The following is a 25438-nucleotide window of genomic DNA, read 5'->3' as shown; positions in this document are numbered from 1 at the left end:
AATACTCAACATTCAAAATTTAGTACTCCTAAAAGATTAAAATGGAATGAATTAAGTCAAGCAGGATCATGGGAACGGTCTGACATATGTCAGCCAAGAATCCAAGAACTCACAGAATCCTCTTCAACAATCCTTGAGCAGACAGACGGATCTGTTCAAATTATTTTCGAATCAAATCAAGACAACAAACCGGAGATTACTAGAACACCTTCGGTAAGTTCTGCTCCTTCTAGACAGTCTTTTTATATTCCACGAAAACAACCTAGTCTTACTAGAAGCTTATCTACACCCCTCTTAGGATAGAAACAGAACTTAGTAATGTAAATTTCAATTCTAATATACCACAACCTATGTATAACGAAATAAGAACTAGTTCTCCAGAATCGTCTATATCTCCGACTAGATCTCAAATGGAAGCATATGGAAGTATTAATATGATTACTATAGAATTCCAAATAGACAAAGAATTACTGAAAAAGGATTATTTTGATCCTTCAAATGATATTAAAAGAGACTGGTTTCTAAATAATTTCGAAAGCATTAAAGAATAGAAATTAGAGAAACTTGGTATTCAAATTTAAGAAACCTTAAAATGAGTATCCCTTTCTTCATTTGGTTTTCTCATTACAGTAAAATATACAACGTAGACTACCCGTTTGATCATTTAAATGTTAATACCAATATTACAAAAAAAATTGGAAAACCTTAGATAATACAGAAATTGTAGATATTCATCCTCCTCTAGAAGGCATAACTTTTACAGTTAATAATACTACTGTTATAGCCACTCCTTTTAAATCCCTTACTAAAAATAATATAGAAGATACTAAACAATCAACGAAGAGAGACATAAAAAATATACAGTATCAAAACAATTTTACAAATCAAATTCTGTCAACCATAGCCAATCAGCTAACCCGGGTTGAGGACACAGTCAACATGTTCATCCTATTTTCCTCAGGGAAGGAGTACCCAACCTTTATTCAAACCTTTTGAATTTCCTAAAACATTACAACCAAAGCTTTCAAAGCTTTCTAATGACTATTTTTTAGAACAAATACAACAGAAACTAGATAAACTAACTCTAGGAGAATCCAGTCCTAGTCAACAAATAAATGTTTTAAACCTAAAATCAGAATCAGATAATGAAAATGAAAATGAAAACTATAGTCACGATGATTCTTTTGATCAAATTGACTTTATAGAACAGCAATTCCAATCATTATTTAATGATAATCCCAATATAAACAAAATAAAACATGATAGAACATTCACTAGAAAACCACATACTAGAAATTATTACCCTAGACCTACTCCTCCTAATATCCAATATGAAGAAAGATCTCAAAGTCTACAAGCCAAATATGATGGTGAGTCCATTTATGAATGGAATATAGATGGACTAAGTGAATACTTAATCCTAGGAACTCTTCAAGAGATGACCATAGCAGCTTGTGCCTATAAATCAAAAAATAATAATAATCCAACCGTAGCTAATGTATTAATTTCTGGCTTTACGGGCCAACTCAAAGGATGGTGGGATTATTACATTTCACCAGAAAATAAGACTCAAATACTTACAGCAAAGAAGAATGTCGTAAAATTAGAAAATGGTACTAATGTTCAGACCCAAGAAGATGATGTAGTCAATACACTCATCTTTGCTATAATGAAAAGTTTTGTAGGAGACCCTTCTCACTTTCAAACTAGGGCCTCTGAAACCCTAATCAATCTTAATTGTCCAACCTTGAGCGATTTTAGGTGGTACAAAGATGTTTTCCTTACTAAAGTCTACACAAGAAGCGATAGTAATCTTTCCTTTTGGAAGGAGAGATTTATAGCAGGCCTACCAAAATTATTCGCAGATAAGGTTAGGAATAAAATTAGATCTGATTTTAACAACACTATTCCTTACGATCACTTAACTTATGGTCAGTTAATCAACTATATTAATAATGAAGGACTAACCCTTTGTACGGATATCAAATTAAAAAAATAAAATTAAAATAGAAAGTAGTCAAAATAGAAAAGAATTAGGAGAATTTTGTGCACAATACGGCTATGAGAAAATAGAACCTCCTAGTTCAAAGAATAAGAAAAAATATTTAGAAAGACCTTTTAAGAGATCCAAACCAAAGTTTTATTCAAAAAATACCCCAACTACTTCAAAACACAGAAAATATAAACGAAATAAAAACTACAACAAGCCACCTACCTGCTACAAGTGCGGAAGAGTTGGTCATTTTTCAAACCAATGTAAAATGAAAGATAAAATTAATAATCTAAAAATATCAAAAAAATTAAAACAACAACTTAATAATCTTCTTATAGAAACAAGTTCTGAGTCTGAAATCAATGATAATTTAATCTCCGAATCAGAACAAAGTTCTGACACAGAAACACAACCTTATGGTTTGTGTGATTGTAAAACTATTAATGTCATTACTAAAGAAAATGAATTTCTTCTAGATATCATATATAGAATCAATGATCCCGAATTAAGAAGAGAATATTTAATAAAACTTAAAGACTTAATTTCAGACAAAGAAACTAACAGTTTTGAACCATATAAATTTTCTGAAATAAAAAATAGATTCAAAGAACCCCTCAAAATCCACTTTAACGATTAAAGATTTACAAGAAGAAATAAATAACATAAAAATTGATATTTCAACTTTAAAAGCTGAAAACAAAGAGATCAAAGAAATACTTTTAGAAAATGAAATAAAAATTGAAAGAGATGACCCATCTCCATCTCAAACAGAAGAAATAAATCAAGATTTTATAAACACAGTTTCTAAAATGTATTTTCACAAGTGGTATGTTCAAATAAACCTTGTAATAAATTCAGATTTTCATTTAACCACCACTGCTCTAATTGACACCGGAGCAGATCAAAACTGCATTCAAGAAGGATTAATACCCACCAAATACTATGAAAAAACTAAAGAAAGATTAAGTGCTGCAAATAATACTAAACTGCAAGTAAATTACAAATTATCAAGAGTAAAGATATGTAATCAAGGATTATGCTTTCATACTCAATTTATTTTAGTGAAAAACCTTTCTTGTCCTCTAATTCTAGGAACACCTTTCATCACTTTAATTTACCCTTTTAAGGTAAATACAGAGGGACTAAAAACCTCTATATTAGGTTAAGAAATTATTTTCAAATTTATCTATCCAATTCAGGAAAAACAAGTTAATCTATTAAAAGAAAATTGCATTCAACAAATTAATTTGATTTCCAAGAAAGAAAATCATATTACGTTTCTAAAACAAGAAGTTAATAATTTAAAAATAGAACAACAATTGTCTAATCCAAATGTTATAAAAAAAACATACAAGAAATAAAGAATTTATTTATTTCAAATGTATGTTCAACTATTCCTAATGCTTTTTGGACCCGCAAAAAACATATAGTTAGCCTTCCATACGAATCAAATTTTTGTGAAAAAGATATTCCAACTAAATCTCGCGCGATTCACATGAATCAAGAGATGGAAAAGATTTGTATTAAAGAAATAAATGATCTAAAATCTAAAGGACTCATTAGAGATTCAAAATCTCTGTGGTCCTGTTCGGCCTTTTATGTTATGAATGCTGCGGAATTAGAAAGAGGAGTTCCAAGATTGGTAATCAATTACAAACCTCTCAATAAAGTTTTAAAATGGATAAGATATCCAATACCTAATAAAAGAGATCTTATTAAAAAACTTTATGATGCAAAAATTTTCTTAAAATTTGACATGAAATCAGGATTTTGGCAGATTCAAATAGACGAAAAAGATAGATATAAAACTGCTTTCAATACTCCTTTTGGGCATTATGAATGGAATGTGATGTCTTTTGGTTTAAAGAATGCTCCAAGTGAATTTCAAAATATTATGAATGATATTATTGCTCCTATTCAATCTTTTGCTATTGTTTATATCGACGATGTTCTTATTTTCTCTAGCTCACTAGATCAGCATACATCTCATCTCAAAAAAATTTATAACATCATAAAAAATAATGGATTAGCTGTTTCTGAAACAAAAATGAAACTTTTCCAGACGCATATAAAATTTTTAGGTCATGACATTTATTTAGGAACTATAAAACCTATTTCTAGAGTCCTAGAGTTTACATCAAAATTCTCAGATGAAATAAAAGATAAGAATCAATTACAAAGATTTTTAGGATGCTTAAATTATGTAGGAGATTTCTTCAAAGAACTTAGGATGATATGTCAACCGTTATTCCAAAGGCTTAAGAAAAACCCACAGCCCTGGTCTGATTCTCATACTAAAATAGTCAAGCAAATAAAAGAAAAAATCAAGTATCTTCCTTGTATATCGATACCTCATCCCTCAGCCTCTCTTATAGTCGAAACCGACGCCTCTGATAAAGGTTTTGGAGGCATACTCAAACAAAAATTTCATGGTCAAACACAAGAATCCTTAGTCCGATACTATTCTGGCTGCTTATACACTACTCAACAAAATTATTCTACTATAAAAAAGGAGCTATTAGCCATCGTTTTATGTATCAAAAAATTTGAAGATGATTTATATATGAAAAAGTTTTTACTAAGGATTGACTGCAAAGCAGCCAAAGATTTATTAAACAAAGATATAAAAAATTTGATTTCAAAACAAATTTTTGCTAGATGGCAAGCTCTATTAAGCAATTTTGATTTCGATATAGAACATATAAAAGGTATTACTAATTCTCTTCCTGATTTTCTCTCACGAGAATTTTTACAGGGAAAAGAATAGAATCAATATCTGACTCAAGAAAAGGAGACTCAAAAAAGAATGTTATTAAAAAAGATGCACCGGTCAAAATGACCAAACAATCTTATTCAAATACAGTTGCTATTCAAAATAAGTTCAACTTACTCAATGAATTTCCTACCATATCCAAGCCATCTTCTTCAAAGTCTTCTTCAACTTTGGTCCAAACTATCAAAAGTCCCCCTTCTATATATTTCAACAAACCGGTCAGCCAAACTATTATTACCTTAGAACCTGAATTCAGAGATACTCAAAATGCTAATTTTCCAACTATCCTCAAAAGAGTCTTTCCTCCTGACTGTCTCTTTATATCTAATCATTCCCTTAAAGATAGAAAATTCTTTGAACATATTCTCATAGATTCCAACTCTGTAGAAATTAACCATTGCCTCGATCCTCAAGATTCTCGTAAAATCAATTATTCAAAGTTAAAAATTCTTAAAATTCTTACTCCTTCTGATTGGGATCAAAATATTTATACTCCCAAATATTTCTCTCATCCAGGAACAGTACAATCCTATAACTATCTAGATTACCAAAAAGCTTGGTTTAATGTTTTCTTCATTCGAGCCTTTTCTCATTCTTGGTTTATCCAGTTCTCAAAACAAGCTACCGAACCTTTTCCTTTATGGTTTCAAGAATGGTGGTCCTACTTTGGACTTGTCACCAATATCCTTCCTCCTCCAATTTTAGATGGATTCAATCTTTTTTCTAAAAAAATTTCTTGTAATAATAAATTACTATCATTCTCTTCCAAGTTTGGAGTTCCATGGATACTTGCATGGACGTTCCAAATTAATAATCAAGAAAATCATATTCCTTTATTAGTCAGACAATTCAGACTTAAGTGGTGGGATACTTTTAATGTCTCTCAAGCCAACTCGGAAGCCATTTCAAAATTTCTCTATTCAAAAGTCTGGTATCCAGCCAAGGACCCACGACATCTAGAATTTCTTACTCAAAAAAGCAAGATTCAAGCATTATTAGCAGCAGCCTCTTCAAAAGAAGACTACGTAAAGCTCTTAGAAGATGTCAAGTCCCAGTTATCAAGTGAAGATCAAGAGAGTCTACCAGAAGAAGATGAAGACGAAAGTTTAAATCAAAAAGAGTTCGGATTAGATCCGAACGATTTCTTTTCTCAAATACCATAATTCAAAATTTTGTAAGATTCCTCTTTATCTTATTTGTCAAAATATGAATAGTAAATGTCTTTATTTATTTTGTTTGTTTGTTAAAAGTCTAATGTTGTATAGTAAGTATGTCGAGGATAAGATTCTTCTTTATCTTTTCTGTAATAAAGTCAAAAGATCTACAGTAGTTATGTCGGGGATAATATCCTCTGTTACAGATTTGAATCCCTTTCGAATCCGAAAGTTTGTCTATTTAAGAGAGCTTGCTCTCAGTGTGTAAGCAAGTTTCAAAAACTGAATAAATAAAGAAGTATTCTCAGTCTCTCTCTCTCTCTCTCTCTCTCTCTCTCTCTCTCTCTCTCTCTCTCTCTCTCTCTCTCTCTCTCTCTCTCTCTCTCTCTTATGACTAGAAGGCCTAAACCGGGGTACTCTGTAAAGTTCTTGAATATCCCCTCTCTCAACAAACAAGTCCTAAATCTCTATACTCCCTGCCTACGTACTCAAATCTTCATATTCTCTTTAGACTCAGATAATCCCAAAATCTCTCTTTCATATAACCAATTCATCGTCAATATAAACCTTCCGCCAGAAATGGTATATATATATATATATATATATATATATATATATATATATATATATATATTATAAATAGATCAAAATGGCCAATCGCATATATTTATAATTAAAATACATACCAGTACACAGACATGGACTTTATGTTATATATGTGTTTGACGGTTAGCTTTTTGTCTGAACACAAGGGTCTCTTTTCGCATCTAACTAATTAGCCAAGAAAGTATTTATTTTGATTTTGTATTGATTCTTACTAATGATTTATTACATGTGTCATTATCAAATGTTAACTGATCATTGGATACTAGTGCTCGATTTTAATTTTTCTTCCCTTGAATATACGTACAAGTGATGGGAGTTTTTAAAGTAGGTTTTTAATGTAGTAACGAGAATAGAATGGTACGTAGTGGATAGTACAGCTCAATTTCATTGCTCTGTGTGAAAGTACACGTTTCATTGTTTTATTTTACTCTTTTTATTTAATCACTTTTTTTCTCAAAAATTTGTACTTTATTTATAAATTAGGGTATAAAATACAAAATATAAACCCCCAAGGTTCGGAGTAGGCTGGCATAGTTCTACCATTCTATGGGCCTCAGTTCTACCATTCTATGGGCCTCAGGCCCATTGATAAGTCCCATCTGGAGGCAGTGGTCGAAGACTTGCCAATTGAAATGGGAATCTGATTCTAGTGGTAAAAAAAATAACAAAAACGTGTCTCCTCCTTTTCAAAGACTTCTATGATTTTTTTTTTAGGAAGAAAAAACTTTCAAAAATCAATATTTTAAAGCACATTCTCGTCTTTTGCAATCAAATTCTTATAATTTTTTTTTTTTTTTTTTTTTTTTTTTTTTTTTGCACTTTGTATCGTTGAATGGTGATTGCATCGTAACCAAAGTTACATTTATTAAGAAAATGACTCATCAATCATAAATAAATTAAATGAATTAAAACAAGAGAAATTACCTAATTTGTCACAAATTTCATAACATTTTCCCACTTTCCACCAAAAGATTAATTTGACCCAAAATGTCACCGATATGTCAACGATGTTGACATCTAATAGTGAAAGGCAAAAATAGATGTCAACATTGTTAACATATATGATAGCATTTTGGGCCAAATTAATCTTTTAGTGGAAAGTGAGAAAATATTATGATATTGGTAGAAAATTGGGCAATTTCTCCAATTATCTCCAATTAACTTAATTTACTTCAACCATATCGAAATAAATTAAAATACTTAAAACAGTTAATTTAATTTATTTCGGATTAATGGACTATTTTCTTAATAAAATAAAATTTTGACTATTTTTTAAAAGGATGGTAGACTATTGAACTACTGGCCTAATTGTCTCATTGTATTATTCATGCTTATTATCTAATCCACTTCCTAGATCTTGGAATCAGACCTCAACCTCAATCACCAGCTAGGGGAAAATTATAGAAATAAAGTAAATCAAGGTGCGGTAACCCCGTGATTTGAGAATTGGACATGAATATTACTATTTTGACTCGAAAAAAAATAGAGATGGCAATTTTGTCCAGACACGAAACACAAAACAGTTACGACACGATTTAAAACGGATTTAAAACAATTTTATTTTATCAATTCAATTTAATTCATATCGAACACTCAAAATTTACAATCCACAATCGCAATAACAATAGTCTTATAATAACGTATTATATTCAATTTTAAATTATTTCAATTCAATTCATATCGAACAGTCACAATACCAATAGTCTCATAATAATTAATAACGTATCGTATTCAATTTTATTTGATTTTAATTCATATCGAACAATTCACAATTCACATCTATAATCACAATAACAATAGTATCATAATAATGTATCATATTCAATTATATAATTTGATTTCAATTCATATCGAACATTTATAATCACAATAACACTATAATCTCATAATAACGTATTATATTCAATCTTAATTCAATTCATATCAAATAATCACAATTTACAATTCACAATCACAATAACAATAACCATAACAATAACATAATAACGTATAGTATTCAATTTTATTTGTATCGCATACAATTTTACTTTATTTCAATTATAGTAAAATGACTTATTACCTCCATTTATTTTAGAATTCAATATCTAATTTTTATCCAAAATAAAGACCAATTTTAAGGTTTTCAATTTTTTCTAAAAAAAAAATCATTAATTCATTTTACCTTACCATTGTATATTTTTATGTAATTAACAAGCTATTATTATTTCATATAATTATAAAATTCTATTATTGTTTCATTTAACTATAATTTTTTAGTTTAATATTGAGATTGATATCCTTCCATAATATTCCCTCCATTTTCTCCATGAAATTTCAATATAATGTTTTGTTTTGTTTTGTTTTTACCCTCCATCACTTTCCCTCCATTTCCCATTGATATCTGGCCTAATTTTGGTGTGAAGACTACTTTATTTTTATTTTGTTAAGACTATTATTTTTCTTTTATGACTACTATGATTCAGATAATTTAATCGTAATTAATTGAGTCTAAATGTTTAAACACGATTAAATAAACTATTTAACACGACTATTAAATACTTTTATTGAAACGGTTATGAATCTGTAAAAAAAAAAATTAAAAAAATAAACGGTCGGATTTGGTTCTAACAATTATTTATGCAAATACGATTAAATGACACGACTACAACACGAACATAAAATTTTCATCCCTAATAAAAGTACATAAAGCCCCTTTTAAGGCATCAACCCTTATAAATAACCCGAATTAAAAAATTGCGCTAATCACGTATCTGAATTCACTGTAATTTTCTTTTTTCCTCAAATATATACGGTCAAGAACCCAACCAATTAATTTGCCAAAGAGTTCTAAAAACACTGCGAATTAGGTCAAGAAAAAAGAGAGTTACTCAGCTCGATATATTCAAATTCTGAAGAAGCTTCTCTACCATAATTCTTTGTTGCACAACACTGAGAGACTCGGACTTCATAATTGCGTTTGTCACAACAATAGTTGTAGAGAGAGAGCCAGCATTTACCTGTGATTTTGACAAGGAATAAACCCAAAACAATTGATAACTACAACTAAACAAGAAATATCACAATGAATAGACATTCATACAAAAATAAAAGGAAATTACCCAAACACGGCCATTCAAGCCAACAGCTGCCTCAAACGAAACTTTCTTCCCAAGGGCCTCGAGAATCGGACATGTTGGGGAGCTCAGCAGCCTGATTATTATTAATGAAAGCCGACAAAACACAGTTCATAAAAAATTAAAAAAAAATTAAATAAAAAAAAAAACTTTGATTGAGCTTCAGTCTATCATGCTCATTCGAACTTCATCAAGATATAAATCATAAAAAAATAAAAAAAAAATAAAAAAAAATAAAAAACAAGGAACCAAAAGCAAACAGTCTCACATTCTTGAGAGGCCAGTTGAACATTCAAACATGTAACCACCTTTGAGGGCTCCAAATTCCGCAGCCTTTCCACATGCTAAAATCACACACACAAAAATAAATATTTTTAGCATAATAGTCCATATATTACAAAATAAAACCTAAACAATTCTGGATTTTTAGAGTAAGTTTGTATACTTTTAAAAATTACAAAACAAGTTATTGTTTTAAATTGTTTAGGTATTGATTTTCATTTAAAAAAAATTAGCATTTTAATGAAAATGACTCGAACGCTACAATAACATTAGTTCGAGCACCCTTTTGCCCCAAAGAATATAGTTCACCAAAATACAACAAGCATAATAGTTCATCGATTATTTGAGCCCAAAAAAAAATATATACATACATAGAACAGGGTCAATGAACGGTCCACAAAAATAATCAAGGAGAGAAAAACAAAGGCACATGAAAACAAACCATCGGTGCATGAAAGCTCGGGATTCATTCCAGGATTCGCCGTCACGACCCGAACATAGATCAACGTACCAACCTGCGGCAAAGCTCTTTTAGACTAAAAATGAGTTGTTGAAACCAACATGATGTACCATAAGTCTCACAAATTAGGGCACCTCAAACTTCGGTATGTTTTTCCTGGTTCCTCCTTCAAACGCAAGCACGGGTAAATATGCTAAAGTAGGTCCTTTAATGTCCACAGAAAAATTCTGGAACCAACAAGGATGAAGAAAATTGGTTAATCACTATTTTAGAAGATCCCTAAACTACCAGAAAGTTCAAGAGAATTTCAGACATCGTATCTACGAGATCTAGATAGGCATGTTCAAAACTTGGCAATAATAAACGCTGTATTACAAGCACTACTAGTGATAAAACACAAATACAATTAATTTATTTGTAAAATAAAGTTCAGTATTCTTACATCTGTTCTCGAGTCCACGACGATTCCAAGGACGGAATCCCCAACCGAAGGTACATACTGCGCAGAACAAACATATTGTTATGAACATGAAAGGCATAAAACTCAGGGAAATGAAATAGTCATACCCAATCTAAGCAATGCTTACAAAATATGAACAAAATACTGATTTACATATTTCATATTCAACCATACAGGTCTCACTATGATCAATACAGAAACACGACATTCAATCCAGAGTCTTAACTCTTCGAATAATTCGGGCAAGTATGATTCATAGTAAAGTGACAACGTTTAAAGTTGAACACCAAACAAAGTACTTTAAGTCCTGAATCTGACCTAAAATTAGATTACCCACGCATAAGAGTTGATTGAATTCAAAGATAAATGGAATATGTTCCTAAAGTTGATTGCTCTTACCCTCTTCTGAGAGCTCTCGACCCAGAATTTGTTTCCCTTAGCCAATCTCAATTTCCCAGCTTTTGTCACAGCTATAGAATCAGACTCCTACAACAAATTCCCAATTAAAATTATTAAATACACCGAAAAATAACTTTTCTCTGCGTGTGTGTGTTTGAGAGAGAGAGAGAGAAAGTATAAACCTGACGAAGACCACCACCGAGCTTAATGGTCTGGTTCTCCATTGTCGAGAGATCGATAACTACATCTCCGGGAACCTCGACATCCAAAAAAACACAGAAAAAAAACAAATTAGGGTTTTGCTTTCAATTTTTGCTACATACAACAAATTGTGTGATTCTCAGTGATAATTGCAAAATAAAACGGAGTGAGATTGATCACCACTAGATTATCGACGAAGCTAGCCGTGGAAACCGCCATGGATAGTTGTTGAGTGAGCTTTTTGTGGAAAAGGGGTTTTGGTTCGGAGAGGGTTTAAGGATGGATAGCAAATAATAGGAGATCAAAATAATAATTAGGCGGATAGGTATCGGCTTCGAATAGCCTCCTATTTTAAAATTACAAAAAATTGACTAGCCATCTAAACGGTAGGATTTGTGAATTAGTCAACATTTGATAAATACTCCGTAAATAATCTCTGTACATACGTGGCAACTTATTAACTTCTTCCTTTTTACTTTTTTGCCCTTATTAATTACGGCCTCTTATTTTAAATTAGGCATTTTTTAAAAATATTTTGGATCAAATATGAAACCGTTTAGGAAGTTTCAAATTTAATAACCAGCGGAAATTCAAAAATTTAACTGCTTGCTTAATTTGAATTTGATTCTACTTTCGGAAATAGAAAATTAATTGATTCCCGATTAGATTTTCCTGTTATTTAGGGGTCTGTTATTTTATTTCCGAATATTGCATTATACCATTTGGCCGCCACATTGGTGTATATTTTCCTGTTAATTAGTGATCTGTTATTTTATTTCGGAATATTGCATTATACCATTTGGCCGCCAATTTGGTGTTTCAAATTAATATCAAATTGTCTTTGCCAAAATTCCTGAAAGTTAAGAACGTTCAATACTCTATAAAAATTCTTCTCTTTTTTATGTCTAGGCTGATTAATTCACAATGGATTCTGGATCGTCCTCTTCCCTCATTGAAGTAGGTATATATAATTTTCAATTATGGTTACATGTTTATTTTTCAGACGCTCATTTTAAATTCTTTTGTTTTTTTCAGTGAAATTGTTTGAGCGACAGTGCTCTGAATCAATGAAAGCGTTGTTGCCAGATTGTGAGGAAGTCGTTAATAATTCCGGCTCTGAAATTGTGTTCTATGATGAGCCAGATTTGAGGAACTTTCCTATGAATTTTGAAATTAATGTCAATAATGTTTTTACGCGCAAAGATGTTCTGCAAACGGCCATTGGTATTATAGCTGCTCGGAAAGATTTCGAATTCAAGGTGTTTAGATCTAGTAAAACACGTTATTGCGTTGGTTGTTCGGATATTGTGTGTTCATGGAAAGTTAATGCTTCTGTTTGCAAGAATCGGGATTGTGGGTTATTAGGTCATATGTTAAAGATCATACATGCTATGGACAATCAATTGTGCACAAAAATAAGCATGCGTTTTCAGTTCTTATTAGCAAATGTGTCAAAGAAGATTTTAGGGGTCCATTGGCAAATCAAATTACACCCATGGGTGTTGCTGAAATTATGAGGACCCGTTTTAATGTTGAAGTAACATATTATAGAGCATGGAAATGTCGTAAAGATGCGTTGAAAGATCTTCGTGGTGATTTTGAAGAGTCATATAGTCATTTACCAATAGTTGGTGAAATGATTAGAGAGAAAAACCCAGGTAATCTTGTTATTTTTTATTTTTTGTTGTAACGAAATCTTTTATTTTCTGTTTATTTACAATACTATATAAGCCACTATGATTACATTTACAATGCATTTTCAATAACACTGTTTGTCTTAGGAAAACCCAGGTATCTAGACTAGTTTTCGTTGCAAAGATAACTTTTATTTCCAATTTATTTACAATAATATTTCTGTAAATTAGATAACATTTACATTGCATTTACAAATTCACTGTTTGTATTAGGAAAACCCAGGTATCTTAGAGTACATTTTTGTTGTAATGATAACTCTTATTTGGGTTATATAGCTAATTTTTTGTTCTTATTTTCTGTTTATTTTCAATAATAAATTTGTAAATATGATATAATTTACGATGCATATTAACAAGACATTTTTTTTGCAGGCTCGTATACGGTGACTGAGACTGAATCGGATGGTACTTTTAGGTACTTCTTTCTTGCATTTGGTGCTTCTGTACATGGATTCCAATTTTTCCGACCTGTTATTGTTGTCAATGGTGCCACAAGAAGAGTTGTAGTATTTACTTATGTACATTTGATGTAATAAAGTCTCACGAAGACTCTTGCTTGTAATTGCTTATTTATCAATAAAAGTTGGAACGTTCATTCATTCTTCCTTGTCTGAAGCTTTATGATAAAACCTTAGTCTTTAGTCCATAAACAAACCTAATAACACATGAAGAGACAAATGTAGATTTGCATGAACAAACTCTTCATGGTTTGCTTAAAACAATATATTCGCAATCTAAGGATCGAAAATGAGATGGTATGTCATATGCAAAAATGAGATGTGCACTTGGAAGCTGAGGGGTGTTATGCAGTGGTCTGATATGTGGCAGATTATGTCGTACGAGACTATTTATGTACATTTGATGTAATATAGTCTCACGAAGACTCTTGCTTGTAAATGCTAAATCATTAATAAAATTTGAAACGTTCATTCATTCTTCCTTGTCTGTTTGAAGCTTTATGATAATCATTAGTCTTTAGTCTTTAAACAAATCTAACAACATATGAAGAGACAAATATAGATTTGCATGAACAAACTCTTCACGGTTTGCTTAAAACTGCATATTCACAATCTAAGGATCAAAGGACTATTGATCTCAGTACGATTGTTAGAAGAATCTATGATGTCTGGTTATGAGACATTGAGAGTTGGAGACTATATAGTTCTTCTAGGTATCTTCCGAAGGTACTGAATTGACCAGTGCACTTCTAGAGACGGGATAAGAACAAACCATTTAACCTCTTATGTCTCGAGGTCACTACGTATGAATTGCATCATGCTAACCTCAATCCTGAAATGAGACATGCCATTTCATAGCTTACCTATTCTCATTTGAGAAAGTCAGAGTTCGGATTCACTATGTGATTCTTAACAGGATCTATTGGTGAAGTACTAAGTATGAAGATGTCATGAGTAACTTTGTGAAGATCTCATAGATATGGAATTCATGTACAAGATTGCTGAAATGCAATGTATATCACCTCATGCTTTGTTCATTGGAATGTGAATAAATGAACTGCCCAATGTCCAAATTGAGTCATGACTCCTTTGGTTGAAACAATGTGACTTGTTAGCTCCTCGTCAATACATTGTTTCTAACTTATTCAAAGCGACAAAGGAGTTGAGGAAATAACAGTTGGAAGGGTAAAATGGTAATTTTGTAAATCCTGACTAGCTGATGATTTTCATGAAGGGTAAACATAGATAATATTCAGTGGATCCACTCATCACAATTTAATTTAATTCTTGAGTAGAAAATAAATTCATTTGAACCGAGAGATTCTCAATGCCAACTCTTTAGTGAAGTCAGTTGACATTAAGCTAAACTTGGAAAAAGTTTGTGAACTTTTGAGTCCAAGTATTTTAGCTCAAGCTTTGTTCATTTGGATCCATGAGGTCACTGTCTCAAAACAAGAACGAGACAAATTTTACGAAAATTGTCTAAATGGTGTTTTTGTCTTTTTGGACATAGGATGAAATGAATGTCAATAATTTTTTTGGCATTGTCATATGATGACATATAATCACTCGGCTATAACAAGTTTATTGGGCCTTGTGGATTAATTTCATTTCATAGAATTTTACTTGAAAATTCTTGATAGGTCTTTCTTATGTTGTCATGAACAAATGAAGAAACATCTAGAAGCTACTTCTAGATGCTCTTGACCGCCCAACATAGCTAGAAAAAAAGGGAGATTATTTTATGCATTAATGTATGAAAATACTTGCCAAAAGAAAATGAGGAAACAAATTTCCTCTATGAGGAAAGGAGGGGTTCGGCCAAATGGGTCAAGGGCGAAGCAAAATAAAAGAGGAAACAAATCCAAGGACTTGCTTGGCAAGTCTTGGCCGTGTGACTCTAAGGGAAGGAAAGCAATATTTGCTCATGAATATGTGATATTCTATGGAAGAGGAAACTACCTTATTGAAGGTAAACCATCTCATATAAATAGAGCTCTCATTCCCTTCATTTTTTTCATTCCAAAGTTTTAGAGATTGAGAGCTTCTCTCTCTAGAACTCTTGGCCGCCCCCTCTCTCCCTCTCTCTCTCTCTCTCTCTCTAAGTTTTCTTTCGTTTTTGTTTTGGCACATAGGTCCACATTTGACCTAGTGTTTTAGCTCTTCGACTCTTAGACTTGTTCTTGAGTCGTCGTGTTTAAAAGTGCCTACACACTAATTCCTTTCTTTCTCGAGTGATTCTTGTGATAGAAACTTTCGTGGTTGCTCGAGTTCCCGGGAAAAGAAAAGAGACGTGCTGCGAGGGGAGACGAACGTTTCAACCTTCCTAAGGCTTCTCAACGTTCAAGCTTCTCTTTTTCTAAGTTAGTAAAAACGTTTTACTTGTTTTAAAGAAAATTTTTAAATTTCGCCGCTTGCTCGAAGCGTTAAATCTTTTATTAACCCTAGATCAATTCCAACAGTTATATCAGTGGATGGTACTTTCTTGAAAGGGAAATCTCATGGTACCTTACTATTGGCCACTGCTCAAGATGGTGATAATCATTTGTTTCCATTAGCCTTTAGTATTGTGGATTCTGATAATGACAAATGGTGGGCTTGGTTTATGATGCATATTAGAGCTGTGTATGGTGTTAGAAAAGAGTTGGTGTTTGTTTCTGATAGGCACGAGTCAATCCAAAAGGCGGTCAGCACAGTGTTTCCGGAAGCGAATTTTGCTATATGCATGCAAGATCTGTGGGGAAATGTGAAGGCTAATTTTGGTAAAACTTACATTCAACCTCTTTTCTATAAATGTGCAAAGGCTTACACAACTAGAGAGTTTGAATTTTGGCTCAATATACTCTCTAACAACAATAGAAAAATAAAGAAGTATCTACTCAAAGCTAATCATGAGCTATGGGCTCGTAGCGAATTCCCAGGGAAGAGGTTTAGTGTTATGACGACAAACATTTCGGAGTGTTTGAATGCTGTTTTGCGAGAAGCTAGAGGGTGGCCGGTAGCATGTCTCGTATTGAGTTATAGAAGTTTAATTCACAGTTGGATCAACAAGACGAGGGAGTTACTTCCAAAGATGCATTCGGGTCTTACTGGAATTGGGTACAAGATGCTCTTTGATTCCCAAGAGGCTGCACATTCTATGAATGTGTGTATAAAGTTATTCTGGTTGTTAAAAAGGTGTTAATGAAATATTTATTAACACCGTATATACATTGTCATTAACACTATGTTCTACATGTCCATTGTAGGTAAATGCGATTAATGATAAACAGTTTGAAGTTGTTGATGGTGCTATCCGACGTGTTGTTGATGTTTCTCTGAGGACTTGCGCATACTGTTACTGGTAACTTGAAGATTTTCCCTGCTCTCATGCGTGTGCGGCCTTATACCGTAAAAATTTACGTCCCCTAGACTTTGTACCATCATATTATACAAAAGAATACTTTGCAGCCACATATGAGAAAGATGTCTTCCCTATATCTCATGAAGGTGATTGGGAGTTTCCTGTTGATGCTCAAGTGATTAAGCCTCATATTCATAAACGTCAAGCCGGGAGACCAAAAGAGAAGAGGTATCGGTCGAAGCATGAAAAATTCCATCCTTATAGTCATCGTTGTGGCAAATGTGGACAGTTGGGTCATAACAAAAGGTGTTGCCAAATTTAGTTTTGTTGTTGTTTTCTTTTTGTTTCATGAAATAATTAACATTGTCTATTGTTTTACACTATTCATGTTGAAGTTTATCTTTGAAATTTTTGTTATGTTTTATTTATATTTCTTTATATTTACAACAAATTTACTATAATAATCCTATGGTTATGAAGTTTATCTTTTAAATTTTTTTAGGTTTTATTTACACCTCTTTATATTTACAACTAATTTACTAAAATTCACCATTGGTTCTGAAGTTTATCATTGAAATATTGTTATGTTTTATTTATATTTTTTATATTTACAACTAATTTACTATGTAATTCTTGAAATAAATTTGTAAATAATGCCGAAATTGGAATACATGTTTAATAATCCTGGAAAAGATGTTGTAAATTTACCATGGCATACATGTTTAATAATTCTGGAAAGATAATGTAAATTACACCATGGCATACATGTTTTATATGCATCTACAGTAAAGTCAAAATGATGCCAAGTATATAAACCATAAATATTAGCACACAAGTTTTCCATAAAGTCTTCTGTTAACCAAAATGCACATAAAATACTTATAATACTAAAGTTGTTGGAGTTGTCAAACATCATATTCCTAACGAGAATGAAGGTTGGCTGTTAGGTTCATCTGTGTTGTTATCTTCCTCGTTGCCTTCAGGTTCTATGGGAGCTGTGTCGCCTTCTTTTTTCCTAGCTTTCTTTTCCGTGATGTATGGTGTTTTTGTAAACACCAATTTCTACACGTTCGTTTAGGTCGATCTTTGATGGTTTGTGGAATAGGCACCGTCTTTGTTATTTTTTTGGCAGAGTAGGTTCAACTTCACGATTTTCCTTTTCCTGTTCATTTACAAGTTATTAACAGTAAATAACTTGGTAATAAATTAACTGTGCTTAAAAAGTGGTTGATTATTACCTTTGGGTTGCTAATGTCAACATCAGTGACAGGATGTCTTTCAACATTTCTGATAGGTTGTTGCTCTGATTGTGGAATGTTTGGTTGTTCATTCTTCAATGATGGCTTTGGCACTAGTTTCCCATTTTTTTCTCAAGCGTTTGTAGACTTGATTGTGTTGAACTTCAGGCCCGGCTACCTTATCATGAACAGCGTGTGGAAGTTGTTCAAATTCGTAGACGTTAGGTATCCTATTCAACACATAATTTACTATAAATACCCAATCATCTTGCAGCTTCTTGATGTCGTCCTGTGACAAGTTCTATTTAGTTTTAACATGAATGATCAATTGTTGTGTTATTAACATTTTCTAACCGGACTATAACGGGATGCCCTCTCTTTTCCAAGCAACGGTGAAATGTCATGCATGTTATTTTATGAGACTATTTTAATTATGTTATACAAGTATACATATTTCCATACTATTTACAAATTTACCATTGCAATAGAATCCGGGGATGGCAAATCCACTCGCGTTGGTCTTTTTCGCTGCATCTGTAAATGAATAAAAATGACTTGTCAATTTTTGGAAAATGCATAAACTTATATAAATCTATTAATAAGTTTTATTTACCATATTAGTCAATGTAATCTGTGTTGCCTTTGGATTTGTTACTTAATTCACCTTTTGAACCTGTTTATGGAGTGAGATGTTAAAAACTCTGTACTCAAATGAATCTGGATACAACTATAAAGGAATTACCTCATTCTTCTCAGGTATTTGGACATTTAGACCATCATCAACTGTTTTTGGTGGTGTATCCTGTTTATTATTATGTATAACTAGTTAATAACATATTTCATTATTTAACTACTTATTAACAAATAAAGTTATGACTTACTTGCTTTGGTGTTGCGGTGTTTGAGGGTTGTGGTTCCATGTCATTTTTTGCCGGTGTGGTATTTTTGGGCCCTGTTTATAAAATGTTAGTTAAGCAGTAAAGTGTAAATAACAATAATTTACTACCACCTCATTTTCAGCTCGCATTGTGGTTGCATTGTCGTAATCCTTTCGAATGTAAACTTGGAATACATCCAAAAGGATATCATACTTCTCGTGCTCTTCATCTACTCTTTTTTTTTTCAGGTTTTCTATTGTTTGAAGGGCATACTCCAGCTTCATGTTGACCTCATATATACTTTGGCATGGCATGGAACTTTCAGAACCTTTTGAACTGCTAGCAACCCTTTTTCCTTTGTCAATTGGTGTGGGTATTTGTTCTGGAGTCTCAGCTTCTATTCGCTCGATGAATCCTTCGGCTTGCTCATCCTCTGTAGCAGTAACTGGAAGGATATGAAGCTGCCATGTATCGATATTATCCTGGTTAACAAATTTATATAATTATTGATTTACAGTTATATCTATGTAACTGATATACCTCATCATTGTCGAATATATTACGTAGGAGTTCGTCATATTCGGGGCTGTAATTGAAATTTCACTTCAGGATACGAGGTATGCTAAAAAAATTCATCCTAGATGTGAAACCTTGGGTTTCAAATTCAGGAATGATTTCATACGCCCAAGCAAGCAATGGATGTAAGAATCAATCTATATTGAATCATGTTTTGTTCGCTGCATAGTGCTTTGACTTCTTTAGAGAATGGCATAGTGCATTGTAACTTACTCTGCCCCATGGATAGTTATTGAATAACTCAGTGTCAATGGCCATCTTTAGGTGGTCATCGGGAATCTTTGCTTGGCGTTCCCTTGGCAATATAACTGTCTCTAAGATGGCCAGATTCACGAGTGCAACTTTTTCTTCGTCAGTACCACCGAACTTGTTGTTTAAGATCCCGAGCAAGTATTGTGCACTTTGTGTACCATTCACTTTGAAGTACTCGTCTTTAAGAGGATTATCAATACGTAGCTTATCCATGATGCGTGGAACACGATCGCAATTTAACCCTGCCATAACACTTGGACATATTGTTAACAACAATAGTGGTAAATAATAACAGTCATACTTTGATTTACACCACTAACCTGAAATTAACTTAAAGTCATACATATTGAACACCAATATGTTTCCGCTGATGTTGAAATGCAGTTCATCTACATCACCAGATTCTACTTAACTTAGAACCAATAAATGCGCCAATTTCTTCGGGTAGACCTCACTACGTAAGTGTTGAAACTTGGAGAATGGTCCTTGATTGAATAATTGCATTTGTTGTTCTGTTTCCAGCAGTGTCATTAAGTTCTTCACCACGTTGAATTGGGAGTGAACTATAATCCTTTATTTGTAGTCCTAATATTCTCTTTCCACTATAAGCTCACCAATCTTGCACAATAACCACATTATTAGTAAATGGTATCTATTATCAATCCATTAACAAGCACCATATTTATTAACAAGACAAAAACAATTAACATCATACCTTTGCCGGTTTCATTTTCTTCCATTTTTCTTTTTCTTTTCTTACATTTGTTTTCAACTTCTTTTTGGCATGAGATTTTTTGGCCATTTTACTTCTAATCAGGAGTGGATATCAGTTACCTACTCGAAAAAATAATGGTTAATACCAATTTTGATGACATGCTTATTAAAATCCGGATAACATATTTACATAGAGATCTTCTAAGAAACGTCAAATCGATCAACTGATTCAAAACCAAAACCACAAATTGTTCTAAAAATCCATTACAACTGCAGTATTAAAAACCAAAACCCATTTTCATTGTTTTAACAATATATATTTACGTTTACCAAACTCAAATTTCATTCACAACTCAACACCCTTTTTTACTCTCGAAACTTAAATTTCAAACCCATTTTCAGTTCACAAAACCGAATACCCATTTTCAAAACATTCTTATTAACATCACCAATCACCAAAACTTATTACAGAATGATCTTCTATATAACGTCAACAACGATCAACTTTGTCAAGAAAAATAGTTTCTTAAATTAGCAAACCAAAACCCAAGAATTTTTAACAAATCCAATACTACTACATTCGAGAAAACCAAGACACAAATTTTATTGATCAATCGAGACCCTTTTCACTCTCGAAACTTAAAAAAAAAATCAAACCCATTTCCAGCCCCAAAACGATTACCCATTTCGTTTGAAAAAAAAAATGAATGTAAAAAAAAATGTCGCGCATGCAAGAAAATAGTTCATGCATACCTTGTTTTTTTTTTGTTATTTGGCCTTCGGTTGTGATATCGGTCGTAGATCTTCAAACGCTGGTTAGATTTCTTGGTTGATGTCGAATCGCCGCTTAGGGTTTCTTTCCATTTTTTATTGTGTATTCAATCGGTTTACGTGTGGTGGTTTAATTTTGGTGTAAATGAATATCTCTCGATATCCGTGCGAGTAGTTAATGCCGAAATTAGATTTTCTTTTTTAATTAAAGGACTAATAATCTCGGGCGGGAAACTGCAGGATATAAGTGTCTTTTCGTGTAGTGTAAATAAATGGCTCTGGTTATTTACAACATATTAACGAAAGGTTGGCTATTTTAGAAAACCACTATATCCCTATACCTTAATAACCCTTTAAATTATAATCCAACTATTAACATATTTATGAAAATAGCCAATTTATTATACTAACATTTTAATATTTCAATAATACCCTTAAAAGTTGTTATTATTAACTGTCAAAGTAAATAATATTGACTGTCATCTTCGCCGTTTTCAGCACCGGAATCCGAGTTTTCATCAAAGTTTCAAACGGCGAAATCTCAACCCTAACTTCAGATCCGAACGCCGCCATTAACTGGATCGCCTCCAACGTTGCTCCATTCTCCGACGAAGTCTCGCTCGTCTACGTCGAAAATGAAGTCTTGACATTCGGTGACGAAGCTCTCAAATCTCAGCTTCTTCCGACGATTTCAAGACTGGACTTGCGACCTTCAAACGGTCGGATCGGTGCAGCCGCGAGACTCGCTGATGTTCGAGATTGTTTTCGAAAGAGGATCATCACGGTTAATCGAATTAACCTTCATAGTTAATCCAATTAACTATCATAGTTAATATGCAGAACTAGACTTGCAACTTTCGAACGGCCGGATCGGCGCAGCCGCGAGACTCGCCGATTGTTCGAAATCATTTTCGGAAGAGATTCGTCACAGTTAATCAGATTAAATGTCACAGTTAATCCGATTAACTGTCAAACGAAAAACCCTAGAATCTGAAATCGCACCTCCATCGCCGCGTGCGCCGGCCTTGCCTCCGCCGCCTTCGAGTTCGACACGCTATTCAACCTGGAATTCGGCGACCCGAACGACAACCACATCGGATCAACCTCAAAACCACCGGTGATTGGGTGGAGTTTGGGTGTCGAACACTATAATAAAGATGAGCTTATTATTTGATGTCTCGTAGATTGTGGTGTGGTATTTGGGTGTGGGTGTGCATGTGGTGTTTGGGTGTTTGGACGTGGGTGTGGTATGATTTCATCCGAATTTCGTATCAGAGAATGAGAGAAGGATATTTTTGAGACTTTAATCAATGTTGGCCATCTTTTAACATAAATATCTAATTTATTATTGGCTAAATGCCGTCTAAAGCTAAATTAAGCTTAAATGATTTATTTTAATATAATTAAAAAAATAAATTATTAGAACAATAAATATCGTAAAATAAAAGTTAGAATTAGAAAAAGTAATTAAATATGATTAATAAAAACAAAATTGTTCATATTTTTGTTAAGAGTTATGAGAAAGTTCTTTCATTTATAAAAATCTAATTCATGAAATCTAATTAAATACCATCAATTTAATTTTTTAAAATGAAATTGTTTGAAAAGGTATATTTGTCTAAAACTCAATAAAAATTTAATTTAATATATTATTAATTTATATATAATTTATTGCTATTTAATAAGTCTAGAAAATAAAATTTTCTCTTTTTCTTTAGCTTTAATATTCAAGGACTTGAAAACGTAGTTAGATATATATACTTAAGGTTTTAAGTTTTAACCACCATAGTAATAGGGAAAAAAAAAGTTAAAAAAATTAAGAAATCAAATACAAATTTTTGAATGATTCATATATGCTCTAACTAACAATCTCTAAAAGAGTAGGGTATAAACATCTCTATCAAAAATAAAATAAAATAACAATTCCCTTCAAAATTGACTTGATCCATGACTTGGTGGTTTTCCATAGAAAAAATAATAATATTAATTAATCATAATAAAAAAATTTGTCATACTCATTTAGATAGGGAAACTTAAGAAAGAATTTTGTTACTAACTAGGCCATCTTAAACTCGAGGTTTGAGATTTAGCTCACGTTTAGAGAGTTTTAAAAAAAATAGTCAATTATATTAAGTGAAACTAGAGGTAATTGGTTAAAATTTCATATTTGTCCTTAAATAAATATAACTTTTTTTTTCTAAATTCATCACTGTTTTTTAATTCGTCATTTTCTCTCTCCTACTTTTTTTCAAACATTTCTTTTGCATCAAAACTTAAAAAATCCATATCTATCTCATACGATCTCGAAATTGAGTGATTCCAAATCCTACAGATTCATAGCGCCGAGATCTTCAAAAATAGACTCATTGTGTTTGATGAAAAATCATGTTTAATGCATCATATTTACGTTTCCATTTAGTTTTAGATGATTTCCGAAAATTTTCAGTTATTTCTATGTCTAAGGTAGTAACGTGATTTTTCTACATTTATGGCATTAAAAATGATTTTTCATCAAGCACAATGTATCTATTTTTTAAGATCTCACGTCACGAATCCGTAGGATTTGGAATCACTCTATTTCGAGTTTATATGAGATCGATATGCTTTTTGAAGTTTTTATGGAAAAAAAAAGTGTAGGAAAAAAGTATGAGAGAGAAAGTTACGAATTTGTTAATAGATAAGGGCAAATCAGACCTTTTTTTTTTGCTTATCAGTCTGTTTGACTATATTCCTAAAGTTTGTCTAACATGGGCTAAAACCAAAAAAATGAGGTTTGCTTTTGGCCATATTTCTACAACGCCCCTTAAGAAACCAAGTTCAATGTTATTTCACATCCGAAAACCAAACTCCATGTTAAACATTTTAGGATAATCAAGTTTTTGGGTAGGTAAAATGTCCAAAATACTTTTTTTTTTTAATTTCGAAATCGCTATAAAAATAAAGGCAAACCTTCTAAACGATTACCTTTAAAATTCAATTGGCCTTTTTGGATGGTTTCTCAAGTTTCCCTTTAGGTATTAGTCTCACTCACCTATCAATCTTTAAAATTCAATTGTCTGCATGTGCATAATCCTAAAAGCAAGAGAACAATAATAAACAAATAAATAAAAACGATAATTGTGGGGACAGTGAACCTTAGGCCCGGCCCAAAAAAATTAGAATTAAGCTAAATCTCGAAAAACTACCTGAGAAAAAAAAAAATCGAATTGGCCCGGCCTCGAGGTTCAACTCTCGCTTCTATTACAGGATCAACCCTTCCCTACTTCGACGGCCCTCCCCTCCAATAATGATCTCCCTCTCCTCGAAGAATCGGCTCCTCCCTTTGGCATGGGGTACACTCATTTACCGATTGAGATTTACCTGCTCGTAGAAATATAAGTTTCTCTCAACTTCATAAAATTATGTCATTCTCTCTCTCACATCAAATTTCTTTCCGTAGATTGAATTCGAACACCCACTCACTTCATATTGTGATTCGACTAGACATTAGAACGAGTCGCGAGAAAACCTTTCACGCCCCAACAACTCACTTCTCTTTTTCAAATGACGAGTGATCGAAAATCGATTTTTCGATGAGAGCGTTGATATGAGAAGCCCATGACCCTCCAATTGATAACAATGATGAAAGTCAAGTCCTCATGGGGAAGTTTAAAGAACTTACAATAATATGCAATGCAATCGAACAAAAAAAAAAAAAACAATACATAAATATTTCTGTCCGTCTTCATTTTGTTCTCTCCTTTTAATTTCACTTACAATCGGTGCTATCCTCGGCAATAATTGACAAATCTTAAAAAGAAATGCCAGTGAATTATTAAAAATTTATTGTCAGCTCATCTGTGTGGACTATTATAGTATATAGTAACTTATATGTATATTTTTTTTTGGCTGTTGTGATGGTCAAGAATGAATGAGAATAATCTTTTTGGAATCTATCAGTGGTTCAGATTCATATTATATAACTACCACCAAGAAGAACTAAGCACAAGTTCACAACCATTGTCAGAGAAAAATAAATACATGAAATATTTTCTGTGATAAAGAAAACACATAAAATAGGACAGCCTACAGAC

At 32.3% G+C, this 25438-nt stretch overlaps 2 protein-coding genes across 2 annotated transcripts; one reads left to right on the top strand and one right to left on the bottom strand.

Annotated features, from left to right (window-relative positions):
- Positions 1-9122: 9122 nt before the first annotated feature.
- Positions 9123-11757, bottom strand: LOC149383633 (uncharacterized). The gene is made up of 9 exons (XM_089629030.1): positions 11622-11757; positions 11423-11497; positions 11241-11327; positions 10824-10880; positions 10516-10608; positions 10364-10436; positions 9908-9983; positions 9625-9715; positions 9123-9522 (listed from the first exon to the last, which is right to left on the bottom strand). The coding sequence occupies exons 1-9, from the start codon at positions 11658-11660 to the stop codon at positions 9394-9396; spliced, it is 720 nt and encodes a 239-aa protein (XP_089485156.1). The 5' UTR covers positions 11661-11757; the 3' UTR covers positions 9123-9393.
- A 608-nt stretch (positions 11758-12365) lies between these two features.
- On the top strand, positions 12366-16940 carry LOC149383632 (uncharacterized). Its single transcript, XM_089627860.1, has 6 exons — positions 12366-12402; positions 12477-12700; positions 13349-13358; positions 13508-13540; positions 16056-16738; positions 16842-16940. The coding sequence occupies exons 1-6, from the start codon at positions 12366-12368 to the stop codon at positions 16938-16940; spliced, it is 1086 nt and encodes a 361-aa protein (XP_089483986.1).
- The last annotated feature ends 8498 nt before the right edge of the window (positions 16941-25438 follow it).

Source organism: Urtica dioica, chromosome 10 (genome assembly GCF_054948205.1).
Source record: "Urtica dioica subsp. dioica isolate 48M chromosome 10, U.dioica_male_clone48M_v1_H2, whole genome shotgun sequence".
Taxonomy (NCBI): domain Eukaryota; kingdom Viridiplantae; phylum Streptophyta; class Magnoliopsida; order Rosales; family Urticaceae; genus Urtica; species Urtica dioica.
This window is presented reverse-complemented; position numbering and strand designations above follow the sequence as displayed.

Excerpts from the sequence above, each read along its gene's own strand:
- LOC149383632 (XM_089627860.1), top strand. The coding sequence starts at position 12,366 with ATGGATTCTGGATCGTCCTCTTCCCTCATTGAAGTAG. Across the intron at positions 12,403-12,476 it reads CTCTTCCCTCATTGAAGTAG|TGAAATTGTTTGAGCGACAG; the intron begins GTATATATAATT and ends TGTTTTTTTCAG. Across the intron at positions 16,739-16,841 it reads AGGCTGCACATTCTATGAAT|GTAAATGCGATTAATGATAA; the intron begins GTGTGTATAAAG and ends TGTCCATTGTAG.
- LOC149383633 (XM_089629030.1), bottom strand. The coding sequence starts at position 11,660 with ATGGCGGTTTCCACGGCTAGCTTCGTCGATAATCTAGTG. Across the intron at positions 11,328-11,422 it reads TCGGTGGTGGTCTTCGTCAG|GAGTCTGATTCTATAGCTGT; the intron begins GTTTATACTTTC and ends AATTTGTTGTAG. Across the intron at positions 9,523-9,624 it reads GCTTGAATGGCCGTGTTTGG|GTAAATGCTGGCTCTCTCTC; the intron begins GTAATTTCCTTT and ends TCAAAATCACAG.